The sequence below is a fragment of the Acomys minous genome (genome assembly GCF_964271855.1).
Source record: "Acomys minous genome assembly, chromosome: 5".
Lineage (NCBI taxonomy): Eukaryota > Metazoa > Chordata > Mammalia > Rodentia > Muridae > Acomys > Acomys minous.
The window spans coordinates 124,358,366-124,380,944 of NC_140494.1; the positions used below are offsets into that span (position 1 = coordinate 124,358,366).

Here is a 22,579-nt window from a genome sequence, read left to right on the forward strand (position 1 = left end):
CTGCACACGCGCACACACACACACACACACACACACACACACACACCTGATGCAGCAGGGAGGCCTGGGTGTGGGAGCGAAGGGCTGGGCTCATATAGCTCCCTGTTTACTCTGTGACTTTGACAATCCACTCATAGCTCTAAAACTTCTTCCCTACCAACAAGTGGTAGCAGGCTTGGTAATGTATTAATGCAGAAAGTGGTTGGCACAGAATAGGAGCTCCCTGGGTTGAGTGCATGGCTCATATGGTAGAGTGTTTGCCTAGCACACACAAAGACCTAGGTTCGACCCCCAGAACTGCATAAACTCAGTGAAGGACCAGACGTTCAAGGTCTACCTCACCTACATAGTGAGCCTGGGACCAGCCGAGGACGCATGGAACTCTGTTTCAAAGAACGGAAGGAACCCCATTAAATAGAAGCTGGCTTTGCCAAGAGCACTAAGAATAGAGTGATTAAATGTCTACAAAGTTGGCTGCCATATTCAGACATTGAGCAAGTTAGTTGACTTTATGAGCTCAGTTTCTATCTGTAAGATGAAGATAATAGCTTTAAACAAACAAACAAAAGGTGGGGATGGGAAGATACAAGTGAGGGGATAACAATCAGGATGTAATCTGAATGAATTATTTAAAACAAAACAAACAAACAACTCTGTATTGGGGCTGGAGAGATGGCATTGTAGTTAGGAGCACTGGCTGCTCTTCCAGAGGACCAGGGTTCAATTCCCAGCACCCACATGGTGGCTCATAATTGTCTGCAACTCCAGCCTGAGGGAATCTGACACCCTCACATAGATATACTGCAGGTAAAACACCAATGCACATAAAATAAATAACAAATATATATCTGAATTATAGAATTATAAGAATGAAGTAAAAATATACAAAGGCTACCTAGTAAAGGGGCTTGCTCCTTTTTCAGGAATTCAGAGTTTGTATAGTGGAAGGAAAGAAATGAGCCCACAACTTGTCCTCTGACTAAATAAATTAATTAATTAAATACTTTTAAAAATTAAGATACGTATACAGAATGTTTAAAAGTGTCTGACAAGCCAGACATAGTGGCGCAAGCCTGTAATCCCAGCACTCGGGAGGCAGAGTCAGGTGGGTCACTGTGAGTTCAAGGCCAGCCTGGTCTACAAAGTGAGTCTAGGACAGCCAAGGCTACACAGAGAAACCCTGTCTCAGAAAGAAAGAAAGAAAGAAAAGAAAGAAAGACTGACAGTATAGCCAGCCCTCTATTCTTTTTTTTTTTCCTTTTTTTTTTTTTTTTTTTTTGGTTTTTCGAGACAGGGTTTCTCTGTGTAGCCTTGGCCATCCTGGACTCACTTTGTAGACCAGGCTGGCTTCGAACTCACAGCGATCTGCCTGCCTCTGCCTCCCGAGTGCTGGGATTAAAGGCGTGTGCCACCACACCCGGCCTCAGCCCTCTGTTCTTAAGCTCCAAGTATGCCTTCCCACGCTAATGGTCCCAGACCTTCATGGCCTCAATAGCCCCTTGCCTGTATTTACTCTTGCAAGAGACCTGCAGGACCCCTGTTCCTCGACAGCTGGCCTGCACAGAGGCGCCCCTGTGCTGTGTGCAGGCAAGATGCTCCTGCACAGCTAAGATGCAAGCTCAGACCCACCGGGTGGTGACAGAGTGGAGCAGTGGGCACAAAGCTATGCTGTGCCCCGCTCCTGGCCAGCGCTGGTCCCCCTTCCTGACAACCTCACACCTCGTTCTCTTCCTCTTGTCCCCAACACCTCCCTCTGCCCCCAGTCCCCTTTGCCCCTGCAGAATTGAAGGTGAGGGCAAAGATGGAGTCCCTGGTGGTGTCATGGCAGCCGCCCCCTCAGCCAACCCAGATCTCTGGATACAAACTCTACTGGCGTGAGGTGGGGACAGAAGAGGAGACAGCTGGTGACCGCCCCCCGGGGGGCCGTGGAGACCAGGCTTGGGACGTGGGACCCGTGCGGCTCAAGAAGAAAGTAAAGCAATACGAGCTGACCCAGCTAGGTGAGCGGGGCCGGGGCTTGGGAGGGTCACGTGCGCCAGGCAAGCTGGGTGCGGGGAGAGTGACCCTCGTGGCCTTCTCTAGTCCCTGGCAGGCTGTACGAGGTCAAGCTGGTAGCTTTCAACAAACATGAGGACGGCTACGCTGCTGTGTGGAAGGGCAAGACGGAGAAGGCGCCCACGCCAGGTGAGGGGGAGGCGGGGGCGGGGTCTCAGCTTCCTTTTTCCTTAGCAGCCCTCAGACAGTTTGGGTGCCACAGCTGCCTAGCCACCCTCCTGGGCAGGAGCCCTTCTGCTGTCAGAAGGGACCCCTCATTCTCAAGCAAAGCAGAGCAAATGAGGAACACCTTGTCTGATGAGTGATTTCTGGTTCCAATGTTAAACCTGTAGACAGTTTTAAAAATCACACCCATCTATACCACAGGATCCATCAGATTATGATATATATATTTTATTATTATTTTTTTTTTTTTTTAAGATTTACTTATTTAGCCAGGCGTGGTGGCACATGCCTTTAATCCCAGCACTGGGGAGGCAGAGGCAGGCGGATCGCTGTGAGTTTGAGGCCAGCCTGGTCTACAAAGCGAGTCTAGGACAGTCAAGGATACACAGACTCTGTCTCTGGGGAAAAAAAGATTTATTTACTTATTATGTATATAGCGTTCTGCCTGCATATACACTGAATGCCAGAAGAGGGCACCAGATCTCATTATAGATGGTTGTGAGCCACCATGTAGTTTCTGGAATTGAACTCAGGACCTTTGGAAGAGCAGCCAGTGCTTTTAACCTCTGAGCCATTTCTCTGCACTATCCCATAATTCTTAAGCAGGGAGAATATTTTTGTGGTTTATCTAAAAAAATATTTTTATGTGTATGAGTGTTTTTGCTTGTGTGTATATCTGTGCTCCACATGTGTTCTTGGTGTTCGTCCAGGCCAAAGAAGGGCTCCAAATCTCCTGGGATTGGAGTGACAGTCAGTTGGGAGCTGCCATGTGGGTGCTGGGAATCAAGCCCAGAGTTGGTTTTTCAAGACAGGGTTTCTCTGTGTATCCTTGCCTGTACTGGACTCGCTTTGTAGACCAGGCTGGCCTCGAACTCACAGAGATAGACTGCCTCTGCCTCTGCCTCCTGAGTGGGTGGGCCACCACGCCTGGCAAATCCAGATTCTTTGGAAGAGTAGCAAGTGCTCTTCACTGCTGAGCCGCCTCCCCGGCTCCTGGGGTATTGCTTCTGCCCAACCCTCTGCTCAGGTCAAAACTATTTTAAAGTTGGTTGGTTTGTTTGCAGGTAATAGTTGAAAATTTATTTTTAATTTTCATTACATCGTATTTCTTTGGGGGTGAGAGGAATCTGTTTCTCTTCAACCACATGGGTCCTAGAGATGAAATTTAAGTCCTCAGGCTTGGTGACAGGTACCTTTACAAACTGAGCCATCTCACTGCTCAATGTTTGTTGATTTTGTTTTGTTTTGTTTTGTTTTTTTCTTGAGACAGAGTCTCACTACTCATCTCTGACTGCCTAGGAATTCCCTCTGTACATTAGGCTGGTCTTGAACTCAAAGAGACCCACCCGCCTCTACCTCCCTAGCACTGGGACTAAAGCTGTGTGCCACTATGCCCAGCAATTTCCCAGCGCTTGTTGCTTTTTGAGACAGCATTTCTCTGTGTAGCCTTGGCTGTCCTGGAACTTGCTCTGTAGACCAGGCTGGCCTCGAACTCAGAGGTATACCTGCCTCTTCCTCCAGAGTCCTGGGATTAAAGGCTTGTGCCATCACTGGGCTAATTTCACAGTTCCTGAAAACAAACTCTAGGTGACAACATCTTGTCACAGTGTCACAAGGGCCAAAGAAACTAAGGGACTCATCTAAGGCCTCATAAAACCCAGACTAGCTAGGACCAGGAGCCCTGGCTCCCAGGGAAGGGTTTGGTGATGTGTGCTGCCCTGTGACCCTGTTTTGTCACCTTGAGATCCATCCTCACGTTCAGGTTGGTTTGTTTGTTTGCTTGTTTTTTGAGGCAGGTTTTCTCTGTGTAGCCCTGACTGTCGTGTACTTGCTTTGTAGATAAGGTTGGCCTCAAACTCACAGAGGTATGCTTGCTTCTGCTTCCTGAGTGCTGGAATTAAAGGCTTGTGCCACCACGTGGGGTGAAACCTGGGTCTAATTCCAGTTAGTTCATTAATTTTTTTTTTCTGAGATGCCCAGCCTTTTTTTTTTTTTTTAATTCAGCAAATATTTTACTAAATATCTACAATGTGCCAGCTCTGTTCTGGAAAATTAGTGATAAGGAACACAAATAAAGTATCTGCTCTCTTGGAGTTTATTTTATGCTTATCTAATAAACATTTGTCACCAAATAGTATACACTATACTAGACACTTTTCTACCTGCTTTGTAAGTATAACTAATTTAACCTCATAAGAACTCCCATGAAAGCCAAGCATGGTGGTGCATGACTGTAATCCCAGCACTCAGGAGGCAGAGGCAGGTGGATCGCTGTGAGTTCAAGGCCAGCCTGGTCTACAAAGTGAGTCCAGGATAGCCAAGGCTAAACAGAGAAACCCTGTCTTGAAAAACCAAAAAAATAAAAAATAAATTTTAAAAATGAGTTTTAAATATTTTAAATAAACAAGCCAGGCGTGGTGGCGCATGCCTGTAATCCCAGCCCTCAGGAGGCAGAGGCAGGCAGATCGCTGTGAATTTGAGGCCAGCCTAGTCTACAAAGTGAGTCCAGGACATCCAAGACTAACACAGAGAGACCTTGTCTCGAAAAACAAAAAATAAATAAATAAATAAAATAAAATAAAAATAAATAAATACATTTATTTTAAAAAATATTTTAAATAAATAAATGTAAAGGAAAAAACCTTGAAGGCATAGGAACTGTCATCAGGTCCTATAAGAACAGGAAATGGAGGCACAGAGAGGTTTTGCAACTTCTCTAAAGTTACACAGCTACCAAGTGGCAGAGATGTCATTTGAATCAAGGGAGCCTGGCTCTGGAGGCATGGCATGCTTTCCCTGTCACGGTCTCACCAGCAATGCTTCCCGGTCGCTCTATGTGTGACCGTAGCAAAAATCACTTCAATTCTTCGGAACCTCAGTTGCAGCAGAAATAACACCACCCAACTCGCAGGATCAAAAGAGAGGCGTAATGCCACTTGTGGTGTTACACCGCTGCAACCCCTGCAACTAGAGAGGCAGAGGCAGGAGGATGGAGACTTACTTACAGGCCAGCCTGGGCTACTGTGTACGGGGGCGGGGGCTGGCGGGGCGGCCGTGGGGGAGGGCGAGGGGGCGGAGTCAGATGAAGCCTGCTGAGACTGTATCTGTCCCCTCTGCCCACACTTGGATTTTTCCCTTTTAGACCTGCCTATCCAAAGGGGTCCCCCCCTGCCTCCCGCCCACGTCCATGCAGAGTCAAACAGCTCCACCTCCATCTGGCTCCGGTGGAAGAAGCCAGACTTTACCACCGTCAAGATTGTCAACTACACTGTGCGCTTCGGCCCCTGGGGGCTCAGGAACGCCTCCCTGGTCACCTACTATACCAGGTACCGACAAGGGGGGGGTGCAGTTGGAGTGGGATAGACTACCATGCTCTGCGGAAGCAAGGGCACACTCAGGATCTACACAGAAGTCTTTCACCTGACTGCTGGCCAGAGTGTGACAATAAGAAGGGAGAGTTGGCTGGTCCCAGCCCCTTGTGACAGAGTGAGTGAGCGAGAGGTCCAGCACGAGAGTTCCATCATCTGCTGGGAGCCTGAGCTCCTTCAATGCAGGAGATAGCTCAAGGAGCTGCTGGTGTGACTGAGAAAAAAAAAACCCGTCAAAGGCTGGAGATAGAAGCCTAAGAAAGATGCTTAAAAAGTGATTGGTCCCAAGCCAGGCGTGGTGGCGCATGGCCTTTATCCCAGCACTCGGGAGGCAGAGGCAGGCGGATCACTATGAGTTCGAGGCCAGCCTGGTCTACAAAGTGAGTCCAGGACAGCCAAGGTTACACAGAGAAACCCTGTCTCGAAAAACAAAAACAAACAAACAAACAAACAAAAAAGTGATTGGTCCCCCATACGCAGGATAACTTAGATCAATTCAGGAAGGCTTCCCGAAGAAGAGGAGTGTTGGCTTTGGAGGTTAGACACAGAGTAGCATATATCCTTGCCTAGCTTGCCTCGGGGTGTGTAGGTGTGTAGGACCAAGGGCCTGCTTCCTCCAGGGTGGGGCCTGGCTGGAGGCGGGGCTTAGTCTGGGCTTCTGCCTGGCTTGAATCCTGTCTCCATCCCTTCCCTCGGGAAGCTCCGGAGAAGACATCCTCATTGGCGGGCTGAAGCCGTTCACCAAGTATGAGTTTGCTGTACAGTCCCACGGTGTGGATATAGATGGGCCTTTTGGCTCCGTCGTAGAGCGCTCCACCCTGCCTGACCGTGAGTATCCACAGCCCTCTCTGCACGCGTGCCACAGTCTGCTGAGCCCAGTAAAGGAGGAAGAAGGGGAGGCCGGCCGTACCCACATTCTCGACCCCTTAGCTGGGGGCTGCGTCTCTTGACTCTTCGCCCGCCTCCCCTGTGCGGCAGGACCTTCAACCCCACCTTCTGACCTGCGCCTGAGTCCCCTGACACCATCCACCGTTAGGCTACACTGGTGTCCTCCGACGGAGCCCAACGGTGAAATCCTGCAGTATCTCATTCTCTACAGCAACAACCACACCCAGCCAGAGCACCAGTGGACGCTGCTCACCACAGAGGGTAAGGACGCCCGCCCCGGCCTCCTTGCCCTTGCGCACTCTCAGGTGACTACGTTAGTCTTGAGAATGTTCTGGGGCCTTCTGGGATTGGAGGCAGAAGCTGCGGTCCTGGTGCAAGGTTGGCTCGCCAGTGCCGCTTTGGCCTCCCGCCTCACTCCGTTCTCCCTGCCGCTCTGCTCTCCCTCCGTCCCGTGTGTCCGCCCCCCCCCCCCGCCCCGCCTCCAGGAAACATCTTCAGTGCAGAGGTGCACGGCCTGGAGAGTGACACCCGGTACTTCTTCAAGATGGGGGCCCGCACAGAGGTGGGGCCTGGGCCCTTTTCCAGATTGCAGGATGTGATCACTCTCCAGGAAACATTCTCAGGTAGGTACCAGGCAGGAGGGAGGAGGCCCCTGGGCAACCCGGGGTCCCAAGGCCCTGCATTGGCTGCCAAGGCCTTTCCTTCTGGAAACGGCATTTTCTTGACTTGGGAGCCCAGGGAAGTGGGGTGGAGGTGGGGCAGTGACAGCTTGCTAGAGGAACTGTCATAGCTTTGAGAAGTCTTTTATTTATAATTTTATTTTGTGTGGGGGGGCACAGTGCACATGTGAGGGTCAGAGGACATCAGAGAGATGGTTTCTTGGGGGATCTTGCTTTGCGTGGAGGATTGGCTTGGTGAGCTCAGGAGGTCTGTGAAGGGGGAGTAGACTGCAGGGTAGATAGAAACTCACCGGCTCAATCAAGATACAAGCCTGGCGTGGTGGCGCACGCCTTTAATCCCAGCACTCCAGAGGCAGAGGCAGGTGGATCGCTGTGAGTTCTAGGCCAGCCTGATCTACAAAGCGAGTCCAGGACAGCCAAGGCTACACACAGAGAGACCCTGTCTCGAAAAACAAAAACAAAACAATAGCAATAACAAAAAAATATACAAAATAAGAACCAGGGCTCCTTATTGAGAGTCATTGCACATGATTTTGTATGTAATTACATATGATATGAAAATGGGTCCAACAGGGCATTAACCACACACAGGACAGAAGAGATGCTCACTTAGTAAGATGCTGCCATCCAAACACAGGGATCTGAGTTCCATTTCCCAGAACCTGTGTAAACGCTGCATGTGGCTGCTTGTGCTGTAATCCCGGCTGAGGAAGCTGAGAGAACGTCTCTGGGGCTGAGAGGGAAGAAGCCACTTGATGTGGACCTCTGCCCACAGCATACACGGACCTCCCCACATGTGTGTGTACACACCACACGCCGAGCCCTTCTAGGCTGTACATAAATACACCACAAAAGCCCTCGTTGGCAAGTGGGAGACTGCGTCACCAAAAAGCTGATTCTGTAAAGTCCGCTTTTGCGAGGCGAGGCAAGCGGTGTGTAGCAGGGAAGACCACGGTCGGCTCAGTACGGAGGCCCAGTGAGGTCCTGTGGCTTTCTACTCTCCAGTCAGAAGGAAGTGAGCTTCCAAGCCGGGTGTGGTAGTACGCACCTTTGATACCAGCACTTGGGTGGCAGAGACAGGCAAATCTGAGTTCAAGGCCAGTGTGGTCTAGGGAGTGAGTTCCAGTACAGCTAGGGGTACACAGAGAAACAATGTCTCAAACGGGGCGTGTATGGGGTCCCGGAAGTGGTGGGGGAGGGGAGCGAGCATCCTAAAGGGCGAGACTGAAGCATCGGGTGGGGGGGGGGGTCTGCAGAAGTCCCAAGCACTGTGCCCTTCTGTCCTTGAATTGCTGTGTCCTCCTCCCCACCAGACTCCTTGGATGTGCACTCTGTCACAGGCATCGTTGTGGGCGTCTGCCTGGGTCTTCTCTGCCTCTTGGCCTGCATGTGTGCCGGCCTACGACGAAGCTCCCGCAGGTGAACCAGGGAACCATCGAGACTAAGAGGGTTACCAGAAAGGGCCGCAGAGTGGACAAAGGCGTGTGGGCATCCTCGCTGCTCCTGGAGCCCCATTAAAATTAGGACTGTAGAGGTGGGGTGGAGTTTGCCCAGCGTGTATGAGGATGTGCTGCCCTCGGTAGCACAAAAGCAAGTTGATAATTCATTTATTAGGATTTTGAGGTGAAGGATTGGGGCGCTGTTCTTGTGAGAATGTGGGATAAACATAGGGGAGTCCCACCTCAGCAAGAACACGCCAGAGCTACCTGTATGTTTCGTTCATAGATTCCAGCAGCTTGCCATTTGAGGGGTCAGGCTGGATGGACTGTACTCCTTCCTTTCTGGTTGCACGCACCACTCCAGGAAACCAAATCCACTTTTGTCTGACCCATAGCTTTTTCCTGTTGCTTGCAGGGAAGCCCTCCCGGGACTGTCCTCCACAGCCACCCCAGGGAACCCAGCTCTGTACTCAAGAGCTCGGCTTGGGCCCCCCAGTCTCCCTGCTGCCCATGAGTTGGAGTCCCTCGTGCATCCCCGCCCTCAGGATTGGTCCCCACCTCCCTCAGATGTGGAAGACAAGGCTGAAGTGCACAGCCTTATGGGTGGCAGCAGTTCAGATTGCCGGGGCCACTCCAAGAGAAAGGTGAAGTCTCACACGGACCCATTCCGAAACTAAACACTTGGTGGCGCCAGAGCACAGCTTCTGACTATGAGATGCGCATCAGGCTCTGAGCCAGCTAGAGAAAGCCGGCCATCCCTCCTGGGAGGGCCTCAGAGCTGTCTTTGCTCAGAGAGCTCAGGTCTCTCCTCCCTAAGCTAGTATGGGGGAAAGAGGCTGGTTACTTTGGCTGTGGCCAAGTAGGGCTGGGCCCAGGATAAGTGAGGCCCGGTAAGCCAGGTCCCTTGGTAGCTACAGTGGTGGCACACCCCTGATCAAGTGGGCAGTCTGTTCTCCCATTTCTCCTCCCTCTTCTGTGATAAGAGTCTGCGGAGGCGGGGGAGACAGCTGGAGACATGGCTCAGAGGTTAAGAACACTGTCTGCTTTTCCAGAGGTCCTGAGTTCAATTCTTGGCAACCTCATGGTGGCTCACAATTATATATAATGGGATCTGATGCCCTCTGCTGGCACGCAGGTGTACACCCAGATAGACCATTCATCTATATTAAATAAATAAATAAATCTTTAAAAAAAAGGAAAAAAAGAAAAAGTCTTGGGAGCTTCAGGTTTTGCACATCAAGTGTTGTCTGTCCTTTCTATGTTCCCGACCTCAGTTTCTACCCCTGCCTCGGGGAGGGGCTTTAGCGTGGAACCTGTCTGGGGATAACAGAGGTCCACAGATCTGGGCCCTGCATGTCCCTAGTGTCCTCTTCTTTCTCTGCAGATCTCCTGGGCTCAGCCAGCGGGGCCGAGCTGGCCAGGCTCCTGGGCAGGCTGTGAGCTGCCCCAGGGTGGTGGTCCTAGGCCAGCTCTGACCCGTGCCCTGCTACCTCCAGCCGGAACTGGGCAGACACTGTTGCTTCAAGCTCTGGTGTATGATGCCATCAAGGTCAGTGTTGTGTCACAAGGTGAGGAAGGGAGGCAGGAGAGATGGGCCCCTAAGCCTTTCTAGGGACAGAACTGTATTCCTTCAGAAGACCTTTTAGCTTCCAAAGGAGAGTGAAAGTGACAGAAAAGCCAGTTCGTTCTTTACCTGGACCTAAGTGGCCAGCAATAGAGTTATAGAGCACCTCAAGGTGGCCTAACCCCTCAGCTGTGTTCAGCCCTTCCCGCTCTTCATGGGGGGTCCTGTGTCTAGTACTTTCAGGTACCCCGAATAAGAGCAAACCGGTGCAGTTCTGTACTTCACGCCTTTGCCAGGGCCTGAGCATCGTCTTGGTTGGGACAGTGCTTGTGTCCACCTCACGTTGAACATTTTTCTGAAGATCATTTTCAGCACTGCTCGCCTAACTTTTTGTTCTCTGCTCTGCCAGAACAACGGGAGGAAGAAGCCGCCCTCAGCCTGCAGGAATCAGGTGGAGGCTGAGGTCATTGTCCACTCTGACTTTGGTGCGTCCAAAGGATGTCCTGACCTCCACCTCCAAGACCTGGAGGCCGAGGAGCCCCCGCCTGCAGAGGCTCTGCCTTCCACCTCCGGCATTGTGGATCTGTCTGAAGGAGCAGACTGTCTGGGCAGGGAGCTGGAAGGGTGTGAACAGGCAACCACTGGGCCGGAGAGGCTCACCTGCTTGCCAGAGGCAGCCAGTGCCTTTTGCTCCTGCCCAGACCTCCAGCCCAGCACTGCTGTAGAGGATGCCCCTGGGAAAAGCTGCCAGCCCAAAGCCCTGTGCCCTCTAGCAGCGAGCCCAAGCCTCCCCAGGGCCCCAGACTCCTCTGCTCAGCTCTCCTGAGCAAGAGGCTGATCTGGCACAGGGACTGGCATGCACGGCCACACCTGTGTGCACGAGATTCAACAAGCCTTTTGGAGCCTCTTAGGATGCTTTGGCTGGGGTGGGGGAGAACTTTACTTGCTCCCCTGTATTCAGCACCACATCTGTGATACTGGAAGGACTTGAGACACGGCTCCATGTGATGGACATGTGAGAAGTCACGTGTGTGTGCTGGTTGAGCTGGGAAACCTCACCCTATGTAGCAGTCACTGTGGCCTAATTGATCCTCCGTGGCAGGATGGCGTAACAGTGATTGGTGGCAGCGCTTTGAGCCATAGCCCTGTCACCCAGCCTTTTATTACACTCTGAGAGTGTCTCCAGTGCCGTGTCGACAAAGACAGCCCCAGCCCCTCTGCTGTCAGCTGGGGCGAATGGAGTGCCAGTCAACTCCGCAGGCCTACACCCACAGCAGCATGGCCCTCCGTCATCCCTCCAGCCTCCTAAGGCCCAGATGGCTGGGTGAGCCCAGCTCAGCTCCTTTGAACAACTCTGTACCTAATTTTGTGATTTGGGAAGTGCCTGGTTTGGGAAATCTTTTCTGTCACCTCTTCTGTGCCCCTTCGTTGTTCCAGGGATCTGTTTCCTGTCACCTCGCTCCCTCAGCCTGGGGCCCTTCCCTTTCTTGCGATGCCTCTTATTTCCTCACTGTTGTTTCTTGTGCCTCCCATGCTTGTCTTTGTGTCATGTGTTTCTCCTCCATCCCCGAATTCAACCTATGCACCCTTCCCTAACAACACGACTACCTCATGTCTGCTTCAGACCATAACGTGACCCCTGGGTCCCCACGGCTCCCCCTGGCAACCGCCTTTCTGAGCAGATGACCCACTCCAGGCAGATCTGGAGAAGACCCGGCGTCCCCAAGCTGCTACATCCTTGGTATGGAGATGAGAAGGTCTTCTACGGAAGAGATGATTCCAGGCCGCGCCAGGGACGCCTTGAGAAGGGGCGGGGAGGGGGAACAGGGAGGCTGGATGAAACGACTGCCCCCCATCTGCACAGAGAAGTGAGTGCCGGAGCTTTTGCCCTCCAGTCCTGGCAGAAGCTGAGGCTGAAGCGGGGGAGGGGAAGGGAGGCTCCCGAGCTGCTGCCACTCAGCATCCTGACCCTCGAGACTTGAGCCTGGCTGCATTCAGGGTGACAAAGTGTTTCCTCCAAGATGCTGGAAGGGAAGTCTTCACACAGGAAAAGGGTGGTTGGTTCCTTTTGGTTTGATTTTTCTTTAAGTCAAATCCCCAAATCACCTTACCACCTAGGGACAACCCTGGCTTTTAGTTGCTGGGTCATGAAAGCAATGCCATCTATTTGATTACTCACCTCAGCCATGCAGAGTGTACTGCAGATCTTTTTATTTTTAACTGGCCAGTACATCAAGTGTTAACTCTGGCTTCTGGGCCAATTAGAAATAACCAGTCTTTTTTTTTTTTTTTTTTTTTTTTTTTTTGGCTAATGTCTTTCAGCAGAGTTGCAGCCTCCTCAGCCCCTGAAAGCATCTGTGTTTATTACCCTCGTGTGTCACTCACGTTTGACACCTCACCTACATGTCCTCCTCCCCCACTTCTTCAGCCAGCCTATAACACTAAAGATTATTAATGTTGGTTTTGTATCTCGTTAAAGACAGGATTGTCACTTGAACTACTTCTGTAGCATTCAGAGTGGGCACAGCCAACACCACTGTGTGTTTCTTCATTGCTCTGAAGGTCAAAAGCCTCATTTTATTTTGCTGGTTATATTTTCCTGTCCTTGACTCAAATGAAATAGCCGGTTTTAACAGTAGGTTCCACATAGTCATTTCTCACGTTCCTGTTTAACAAGCACTGAGGTTCTGGTTTAAATTAAATAGCTACAAATGAGACAATTTATAACCCATTAGGTTGGGTGGAAAATTGTTTCTCAAAAGCAAATAAGTAATAAATCTAGTATCTGCCTATAACTCACAGTTGATAAGAAAGTAGCCGCTACTCACTAGTGCTCTCCATGGTTTGGGTTCTGAGTAACTGCGGAGTGTTAGGGTTGTTTCTTTGTAGCAGCAGGTTTTATTAGAAAAGAGTCTATTGGCCTTTTACAGGGTATTAATCCCTTTGTCGCTTGCCATGGATGCCTTAAGTTCTTTTGAGTCTCATTTAAAAATCGTGCTTTTCTCGAAGCATGACAAGTGTACTCAATACTTAATGTGCTCACTTATTCACCTGTACTTAGTTTATGCTGTATTATTTAATTGCATTTTCCAGCATCATGTTTCTTCCTTACAAATATGATAATTCTTTAGTGTTATACTAAGGCATTGATTATGTATCTGTTCCTATAATGAATTAATAAACTATTTTCCAGACACATTGCTCTTTTTTTTTTTAACTTTTCTTTAAAGGTTTGTGTGTGTGTGTGTGTGTGTGTGTGTGTGTGTGTGTGTGTTTATGTGTTCATGTAGGTGCTCACAGAGGCTAGAGTGCTTCAGATACCCTGGAACTAGACTTTCCAGTCATTGTGAGCTGTACAATACGGGCACTGAGAAGCAAATCAGGGTCCTCTGCAAGAGCGGTAAGCACTGGCAACAGCTGAGCCATCCCTCCCTCACGCTGCATCCTTTAGGGAGCCAAGTGACCAGAATTTCTGCAGTCTACCTGGCCCTGCCAAGATGAGAAACAGTAAATTTTGAGAGCAGAGAGGACATGGGCCCAAAGAAAAAACAAACAAACAAAACCAGGGCCAGGCGTGGTGGCATGTGCCTTTAATCCCAGCACTCCAGAGGCAGAAGCAGGTGGATCTCTGTGAGTTCAAGGCCAGCCTGGTCTACAAAGCGAGTCCAGGACAGCCAAGGATACACAGAGAAACCCTGTCTTGAAAACTGGAAAAATCAAAATCAAAACCAAACCAAACAAAAGCAAAAACAAAGAAAGAGGGATGGAAACCTCATTGTGTGATTGAGAACTTACCTAGAGTGTGTAATGGGTGTTTGCCTGCATGTACACATGTGTGTCACATGCATGACTGGGCAGGAAGAGGTTGGAAGAGTGTACCAGACCCCCTGCCATCCTTTTAAAATTGTCACATGCTGTGGTCCACAGATGTGCTGAGCCACATTCATAACTGACCTGGGTGCACCTGCTATCAATGCATTCTTAGGCTCACCCTGCATCCTCTTTACCCCCTAGTGTGTACACAGTCTCACAAATCTCCCAGCTTAGACCCGATCTCCACACTTCTCAGGATCACAGCTGACAGCTGCCCTTTGCTGAAAAAAAAATTTTTTTTTTTCCTTTTGGTGTTTCAAGGCAGGGTCTCTCTGTCCTGGACTCGCTTTGTAGACCAGGCTGGCCTCGAAGACAGCGATTCGCCTGCCTCTGCCTCCTGAGTGCTGAGATTAAAGGCGTGCGCCACCACGCCCAGCATCCTTTGCTGATATCTTTAAGGAGCCTAGAAAGTGCCTTTTCACTGGAAGGAATCATGAGCCAGCAGAGGCTGCCATGCCCAGGACCACCCCCAAAGTAGCTGGTGGGCCAGGCTCAGAGTTGATTGACAGATCGTGCGGAGAGACACTGCACATTTTGCACGTGGTAGAATAGCCTTTATTTGCATATCACTCTCAGACCAAGGGTTGTGATAAAGAAGAATTAAACACTTGTCAAGATGAATTTAAAATGACAGCAACTCAGGACACCGGTTTGACCTCTCTGGAGTCCAGAACATGCCAAGAAGGGGTGGTTGATGATTCAAGGCCTGCAGGAGGGCATTCCAGGACTTCAGGCTCCGGGGAAGCCCCTATTTCAGCACTATACCTTCCCTGTCGTCTGTGGGGGCCTCGCTCCCGCCCTTCCCTTTGTGGCAATGGCAGACTGTCGGTGTCTGCTGCTCACCCTCTCCATTGCACACGCAGCTCCACGCTATCTTCTCAGCTCATGTTTAATGCAGACCTGGCTATGTACAGACATCTGCGTCTGATTTCTAGAGGCCTAAAGGTTTTCTGGTTTTTTGTTGTTTTTTCTTTTTCTTTTTTCTCTTTTTTTTTCAGTACAGGGTTTTCTCTGTGTCACAGCTCTGGCTGTCTTGGAACTCATTCTGTAGACCAGGCTGGCCTCCAACTCACAAAAAGATCTGCCTGTCTCTGCCTCCCAGAGTGCTGGGGTTAAAGGCATGTGCCACCACCGCCTGGCTTCTTTTTGGTTTTTTAGGACAGGGTTTTCTCTGTGTCACTGCTCTGGCTGTCTTGGAACTCACTCTGTAGACCAGGCTGGCCTCCAACTCACAAAAAGATCTGCCTGTCTCTGCCTTCCAAGTGCTGAAATTAAAGGTGTGCGCCACCACTGACCGGCTCTGTTTGTTTTTGTTTTTAAATTTTACTTATTTTCCTTATTTTGAGACAGGGTTTCTCAGTGTAGCCCTAGCTGTCCTTGAACTAGCTCTGTAGACCAGGCCAGTCTCAAATTCACAGAAATCCTTCTGCCTCTGCTTCCTGAGTGCTGGGACTAAAGATGTACACCACTATGTTCGGCTCTTCTGATTTTTTTTTTTTTTGGCGGGGGAGGGGGTTGGCTTTTTTCTTTCTTTCTTTCTTCTTCTTCTTGTTTGCTTTTTGTTTGTTTGTTTTTTCATGTCAGGTTTCTCTGTGTAGCCCTGGCTGTCCTGGACTCTCTTTGTAGACCAGGCTGGCCTCGAACTCACAGAGACCCGCTTGCCTCTGCCTCCCTGAGCGCTGGGATTACTGGTGATTGCCTGTCAGAAGACAATTTGCTGTGGGTGTCACTTTCTCCTTCAACCACGTAGGTCCCAGGGACTGAATTCAGCTGGTCAGGCTTGGTGGCAGTGCCTTTCCCTACTGGTCCCACACCTGCAGTTCTTCTCACCTGTACCAAAGCATGGTGACACATACTTGTAACCCTAACACTCGGGAGGTGGAGGCAGGAGGAGCAAGGCCTCCGAGGCCAGCCTCTACTACAAAGTGAATTCAAGGCCAGGCTGTGCTATGAGAGGTGAGAGAGACTATACACTCCTACCCTCCAATCCTGCCAGAGAGGACCTTTGGGAGACATGACACTGCCACCTATAAGTCTCTCGCTTCCAGAATTTAAGTGGGTGCTCCATAATTTGGATGGACTCACCCATCAAGTTGGACCCAACATATGGCTGCACAGAGCAGTGAAAGGCCAAGATTCAAGATCGCTATGGGGCAACATACAAATGTCTCTCTCATCAGCAGTCTCCCCGTATGTGGAACATCAGACACGGCAAAGAGATGGTGCTGGCGACCATAAACTTCCAGCGTGCTTACCAGGTCAGCTCTTAAAGATCTGCAAAGTTGACGGGAGATAGTGTGGTCTTCAGGTTTCAGCCCAACTCTGTGAGAACGCGGTGGGGTCTCCGGCTTTCATGGGCTCTTACTATCATGTTGGGGTTGTTCTTGCCAATCATCTACCGGAGTGCCCTAACTTACCTCAGTCTAGAGGGGCCAGTCTTGCAGCTACGTAACCCATCCCTTGAAAAGAAGGACAAGGAACCTAGAGAATGCCGAATCTCTAATAAGTTTGAGCAGTTTAAAGGGAATTGTCTTTAAAACAGAGTTGGATATTGGGAAAGAAGGCACCGCAGATAAAGTGGGGAAAAGCAAACCCCTCAGCTTTGTGTGTTTTCTCGCAGCCGGGACCCTCTCTAGCAGTCTTCACTTTCCCAGATCCTCAAGTCCAGACCGGCCACGAGGAGCGGATACCCGGCTGCAGCCCAGGTCGGCGCCGGCTGCTCCCGCTGCAGTTCAAAGCGCAGGGGGCGCGTCCGCTGCGCAGCCGGGAATGTCCGGCCGCTTAAAGCGCTCGCCGGCTCTTTTGTTCCCCAGACCCGGCCTCCGGGGAGAAGGGGCTGGGGGAGGGGAAGGGAGGGGGGCGGCGGGCAGAGGAGGAGGGCGGTGCGGGCGCGGGCGGAGTGCGGAGCGCGCACCCCGGGCGCGGCTGACAGATCGCCGCGGTGGGTGCAAGATGGCGCAAGCGGCGCTCTCCTTGATACCTACTCCCCGCTAAGACCGGCATGCGGCCCCAGCCTCCTGCCGCCCGGGCTCGGCCCCGGCCTGAGCCCCGGCCCCGGCCCCGGAGCCGGCCCCGCGGGACGTTGTGAGCCCGGGAGAGGCCCCCCCCAGCCGGGCAGTGCCGCGCGTCGCCGAGCCCAGCGGACCGAGAGCCCCATGGCTGCGCCGCGCACCGCGTCCCCGCGCCGCCCGCCCGCGCTACGCCGGCCCGGGCTCCTGCCGCTGTTGCTGCCGCTGCTGCTGCTGCTACTGCCCGCGCCAAGCCAGGGTGAGCCGGGGCTCAGGACTCAGGCGAAAGGGGCGGACCTGCGCTAGGAGCGCGTGCTAGAGGAACCTGGCGGGACAGCGCGCTGCGGGCGTGGGGAGAGCCACTTGGTCAGGGCTGTCCGTAGTTTGAAGGATTGCGGGGCGGAGGGATGGGGGACTGAACCCTGGGAGAGGGCCGGGGCTCTGTTCTCTGCGCCTCCGGGGACTCAGGATAGGTCCAGGACAGGACCCCGATTCTAGATGGAGAAGCTGGGAGCGCGGCAAAGCGGGAGTTGGAAGGCAGGAGGCAGGCTGCCGTTGGGATTGAAGGAAACAAGCTCCAGGAGAAAGAGCGGACGAGTCCCCTACGAGGAAGGCGAGCCAGGGTGCGCAGAGCCTGGCTAAAGACCCTGAGTAGCCCTAGGCGGCCGAAGCCGGAAGCGGCAGTCAGGGTCTGGGGATCCGGGCGCGCCTGCGTTGGGCCAAGAAGGCATTCCCTAGGGTTTAAAGCTAGGAGTGGGTCCCGGGGCATCCGATGAAGAAGGAAGGAAAGATTCCCGGTGGGCGGAGCTGGCGGACCTGCCAAAAGCTAAGAGAGCCGGAGGAGAGGTGCTGTCGTCCAGGCAAGAGCCTGCTAGCGGTGCTGCCCTGGGCCCCGCCCTTCCCCGAGGGAGGTCTCTAGGAGTCCCTGCCCTGCGTTCGCCCGCCGGGCCACCGGTCGCTTCCTCTGTGGCCGTGAAAGCTTCATCTCACCCAAGAAGGGTGTGGATCTAGGCCCTCCTCCTTCTCGAGTCCTTCGCAGACACACAGTTGAACTATTCTCTTTCCTTTCCTTCCCTCCCCAAAAGCAAAATATTGCAGCTGCACCCGGGAGAAACTTTATCCTCTGTGGCGACAGCGGGGTTGAATTGGGGGCAGAGGCGGCTCAAACTTAGGATGAGTGGAGGATGTGAGGGACTTGAAAGCGTGTGAGCCTCAGCTGTCTTAAACTGCCCTTACCCTAGAGTGGAGGCAATGCCTAGACCCAGCCCCCGCTCCCCGCCCCCTCCCCCCCAACTAGGTTTCTCCCAGGAGGGAAGGGCTTGAGTCTGCGAGGGAGGGACCAGGTCCGGGATCACTAGTTCCTTGGAAATGTGAGGAGGGAGCTCTGTGCCCGCCCCTTTAGACCACGAGTAAAGAAAAGTCATAACTGATCTGGTAAGTTGCTTGCTGGAGAGAGTTGCTGTCACCTCTGGGCTATGAGTGCTTATTCTTCCTGCCTGGGCCCTGATTCACTCCTTGACATCTTTATCGCTCCTACACACACCTCGCCCTATCATATTTATCCTGAGGTTACCTGGGAGTGAAGATTCTACACACACACACACACACACACACACACACACACACACACTCTCTCTCTCTCTCTCTCTCTCTCTCTCTCTCTCTCTCTTTCTCTCTAATCAATTTAGGGAATGTAAATTGGTGTTTGCTATTCCCCAACTCTCCTCATAACAAAGCCCAAAGGACCAACACCTGGGCTAAGGGGGGCAGGCCACACACAGCCTGTGTCTGAGTACTGGTCCCAGACCTGCTGCTCTCTAGCAGGAACCCTGACTTATTACTATCTCGCTCCACTTTTTAGGGTTGTGTTTTTGTTTCTCTGGGCAGGGTTTCTTTGTGTAGAACTGGCAGTCCTGGAACTTGCTTTGTAGATCAGGCTGGTCTGGGACTCAGAGATTTGCCTGCCTCTGCCTCCCAAGTGCTAGGATTAAAGGCGTGCGCCACCAGGAAAGGCTTCTTTTCTATTCACAGTGAGGGGGCATCTATATCTCCCTTGTATGTGGACGGCCAGAATGCCTTCTGGCGTAATTCTTTTTTGTTTTCGAGACAGGGTTTCTCTGTGTAGCCTTGGCTATCCTGGACTCGATTTTGTAGACCAAGCTGGCCTCAAACTCACAGCAATCCACCTGCCTCTGCCTCCCAAGTGCTGTGTGTGCCATCACAGCCGACCTGGCTTAATGATTTTTTTTTTCTGGCTTAATTCTCTCTCTCTCTCTCTCTCTCTCTCTCTCTCTCTCTCTCTCTCTCTTTTTTTTTTTTTTTTTTTGGTTTTTTCGAGACAGGATCTCTCTGTGTATCCTTGGCTGTCCTGGACTCACTTTGTAGACCAGGCTGGCCTCGAACTCACAGCGATCCGCCTACCTCTGCCTCCAGAGTGCTGGGATTAAAGGCGTGCGCCACCACCACCACGCCCGGCCTGGCTTAATTCTTGATCCTCACACCTCCACACCCACACACCCAGTGCTGGGATGAAGGCAACTATATTGAGTTTCAGTGCTGGGGACCAGAACCAGTATGCATGCAAGTCCCTAACCTCTCCAGGCAAGCACTCTACCGACTGAGCTACATCCCAGCCCTTTGCATTGCTTTAGCAATTTTAATTTCCTGCAGTGCTCTCTTGTTAATCATGCCAAACAACCCTAAGACACAAGCCTCATTGCTGTTCCTTGATTTAAATAGTTGATGAGGGGGAAGGCAGGATACACTGAATTTTTTAAGGTTACATCCTGAAAGTCTGTGAGGCTTCCTTGTCTGTGCAGGGCAACTACAAAAGAGACAGCAAAGTGTTGGGCTCAGTCTTGCTTTTGATCTAAATTTTAAAAAAATTTTTTTAGTTCATTTTAATGTGTGTGGGTGTTTTTCTTACCTGCACGTCCATGTGTCTTCGTGCCTGGTTCCCGTGGAGGCCAGTAGAGGGCTTACCGTCCCCAAGACTGGAGACAGATGGTTGCTGTGTCCCCTTGTGGGTGTTGAAAATTGAGCTTGAGTCCTCTGGAAGAGCAGCCAGTGTTTTTAAGCATCAGCTCATCTTTCCAGCCCTCCCAGACTCTGATTTGCAATGACTAAGTATGAGGCCTTGGCCGGGTCACCTAACATCTCCAGGTTTTAGTTTTCTTATTTGTGATAGATGGAGTGATACGAGTGGCATCCGTTCTTCCGCAGTGGTTGGATTCAAGTAAACTACTGCACGGGATGTCATTCTGTAATAGATAAAAGTTCTGCGTCTAATGGGGATTCCTATTGAGCCGACAGATACCTCACAGGGATGTGGTGGGCGCACAGAACCATGGAACCTGAAATCTCGTGTGTATGGAATTCTTCCTCGCTGCATATACATCCCATGCTAACATCCCCTTTCCTTCCATTTCTCTGGTTCAGGTCTGGGCCACTCTGCTGAACTGGCATTTGCTGTGGAACCAAACGATGCTATTGCAGTCCCTGGACAGCCCATAGTGCTGGGCTGCAAAGTGGAGGGGACCCCTCCAGTGCAAGTCTCCTGGAGGAAGAACGGAGCAGAGCTGCCTGAGGGCACCCACTCAACCCTGCTGGCCAACGGCTCCTTGCTGATCCACCACTTTAGGCTCGACCAAGGCGGTGGCCCTTCAGATGAAGGGGACTATGAATGTGTGGCTCAGAACCGCTTTGGGCTGCTGGTCAGTCGGAAGGCTCGTCTCCAGGCTGCAAGTAAGTAGATGTCCCCTTGTATAAACCAGACTGGTGACCAGGGTTAGCCTATCATGGATGGGAGGGAGGAGGCTCAGAAGAACAAATGGCCTAGCTTGGATCAGTTGACAGGTGGCACAGTGGTGACTTTGGATGGCACAATTATGTCCTGTGCTCTGTTAGTGGCTGGGATGTAAATGGACAAGAATGTAGCTCATGTGGGCTGGAGGCAGAGCCTCATCCATGTTTTTGTTCAGCTTATCAAGGCTTTCATGAATGTGTCATACCATGACATACATCCTGGTCCATTGAATATGGTTCTGGTGTTTAAGCACAGAAGGATTTGTGGGGGCACTTAGATTTCTGAAGGGCCATTGTAAAAACATGAAAATCTTAATCGTAAGTGAACTTTGAAACATTGTGAGTAGAATAAGACTTCACTGTGCCAGTAGTGGAGCCTCAAACTAGTTCAACAATTTTCATTAAAAGCAACAACAACAAAATCATAATGGTGAGAGGTGCTAGGGAAGCAGCTTAGCTGGCAAAATACTCGCTGCACAAGCAGGAGGACCTGAGTTCGGATCCCCAGAACTCTTGTTAACAGCTGGGTGTGGTAGCAGCAGCCTGCAGTTCTAGTAGTGAGGAGACGGAGACAGGAGCATCCCTGAAGCTAGCTCAACAGTCCAGCCAGCCTAGTTGAGTTGGCAAGCCGCAGCTGCCAAAGAGAGACCTTGTTTCAAAAAAAAACAAGGTAGACAGTACTGCTGAGGAAGAGACCTGAAGCTGACCTCCCTACACACACACACACACACACACACACACACACACACACACACACACACACACAGTGAATAAACACATAGAAGCCGGGTGTGATGATATAAAGGACTTTAATCCCAGCACTCCGGAGGCGGAGGCAGAGGCAGAGGCAGGCGGCTTGACGTTAGTTCGAGGCCAGCCTGGTCTATAATGTGAGGCCAGGACAGCCAAGACTACACAGAGAAACCCTGTCTCCAAAAACCAAAAGATAAATAAATAAATAAACAAACACATAGATATTAAAAAGAGGAGGAGGAAGAGGAAGAAAAATGGAAGAAGGAAGGAAGGAAGGCTACTTCTCTTGAGAAATGACAACAGTTAAGGTCAGTGAACAATGTTCTCCGGGAAACAGCTGTCCCTTAAAAAGCTGCTTTGGTTTTGGTAGTAATGCTAGGCAGCGTTTATTTAATACTTGCTGCATGCTGGGCACCCAGAACGCGTTCTGGACTCTTCACAATGGCTAAGGGAGACATGAGCTGACACTCCCCTTTTAGAGATGAGGAATCTGGACCTGGAGGAGGGTGGGATTCAGTGCTAACATTCTGGGAGGCAGAAGAGCCAGGCTGCAGCTTGGGCAACATGAGTTCTATACCCTCCCGCCTAACCCCTGTGGCATGCAGCCTCCTTCCCTGTGAACGCTGACAAGTTCCTTCCTGGCTCGGAGGACTCCACACTGCTACTTTGAACAGGCTGGTGGTTGATGAATTGTTCCAGGCAGGAGTCCTTTTGCCGGGCAGATGATGCCCCCTTTGTTCTGAGGAAGGCCGGTCCAGGCCCCCATATGGAGCTTGCTGGGGAGCAGCCCTAGACTTGGAGAAGGGAATCACTTCCGGCTCAGCCACCCCTTTCCCTGGCCCTCTCATCCAGGCGAGGGAGACTGATACAGCCTCTGAGCAGATGGCCTGTGTGTGGGTGGAGGCTGGGAACCAGAGGAAGACTTGGAGTCTGGGGATGGCAGGAGTGAGACCTCCCAGGAAAATGCTGCCTTACCTCATGA

The 22,579-nt window shown here is 51.4% G+C and overlaps 2 protein-coding genes across 6 annotated transcripts in view; both read left to right on the top strand.

Moving 5' to 3' along the window:
- IGDCC4 (immunoglobulin superfamily DCC subclass member 4) overlaps positions 1-13,355 on the top strand; it is a 44,325-nt gene extending 30,970 nt beyond the window's left edge. For all 4 annotated transcript variants that reach the window (XM_084782367.1, XM_084782366.1, XM_084782368.1 and 1 more), the window contains exons 11-20: positions 1,764-2,000; positions 2,083-2,184; positions 5,363-5,546; positions 6,289-6,416; positions 6,567-6,737; positions 6,962-7,099; positions 8,470-8,575; positions 9,011-9,239; positions 9,980-10,144; positions 10,569-13,355. In XM_084782367.1, the coding sequence (XP_084638493.1) occupies positions 1,764-2,000; positions 2,083-2,184; positions 5,363-5,546; positions 6,289-6,416; positions 6,567-6,737; positions 6,962-7,099; positions 8,470-8,575; positions 9,011-9,239; positions 9,980-10,144; positions 10,569-10,985 (1,877 nt within the window). In that variant the 3' untranslated portion in view covers positions 10,986-13,355. The remainder of the gene's footprint in view (positions 1-1,763; positions 2,001-2,082; positions 2,185-5,362; positions 5,547-6,288; positions 6,417-6,566; positions 6,738-6,961; positions 7,100-8,469; positions 8,576-9,010; positions 9,240-9,979; positions 10,145-10,568) is intronic.
- Positions 13,356-16,986: 3,631 nt separating this feature from the next.
- IGDCC3 (immunoglobulin superfamily DCC subclass member 3) overlaps positions 16,987-22,579 on the top strand; it is a 49,343-nt gene continuing 43,750 nt past the window's right edge. For both annotated transcript variants that reach the window (XM_084783882.1, XM_084783883.1), the window contains exons 1-2: positions 16,987-17,299; positions 20,479-20,784. In XM_084783882.1, coding sequence (XP_084640008.1) covers positions 17,188-17,299; positions 20,479-20,784 — 418 coding nt within the window. In that variant the 5' untranslated portion in view covers positions 16,987-17,187. The remainder of the gene's footprint in view (positions 17,300-20,478; positions 20,785-22,579) is intronic.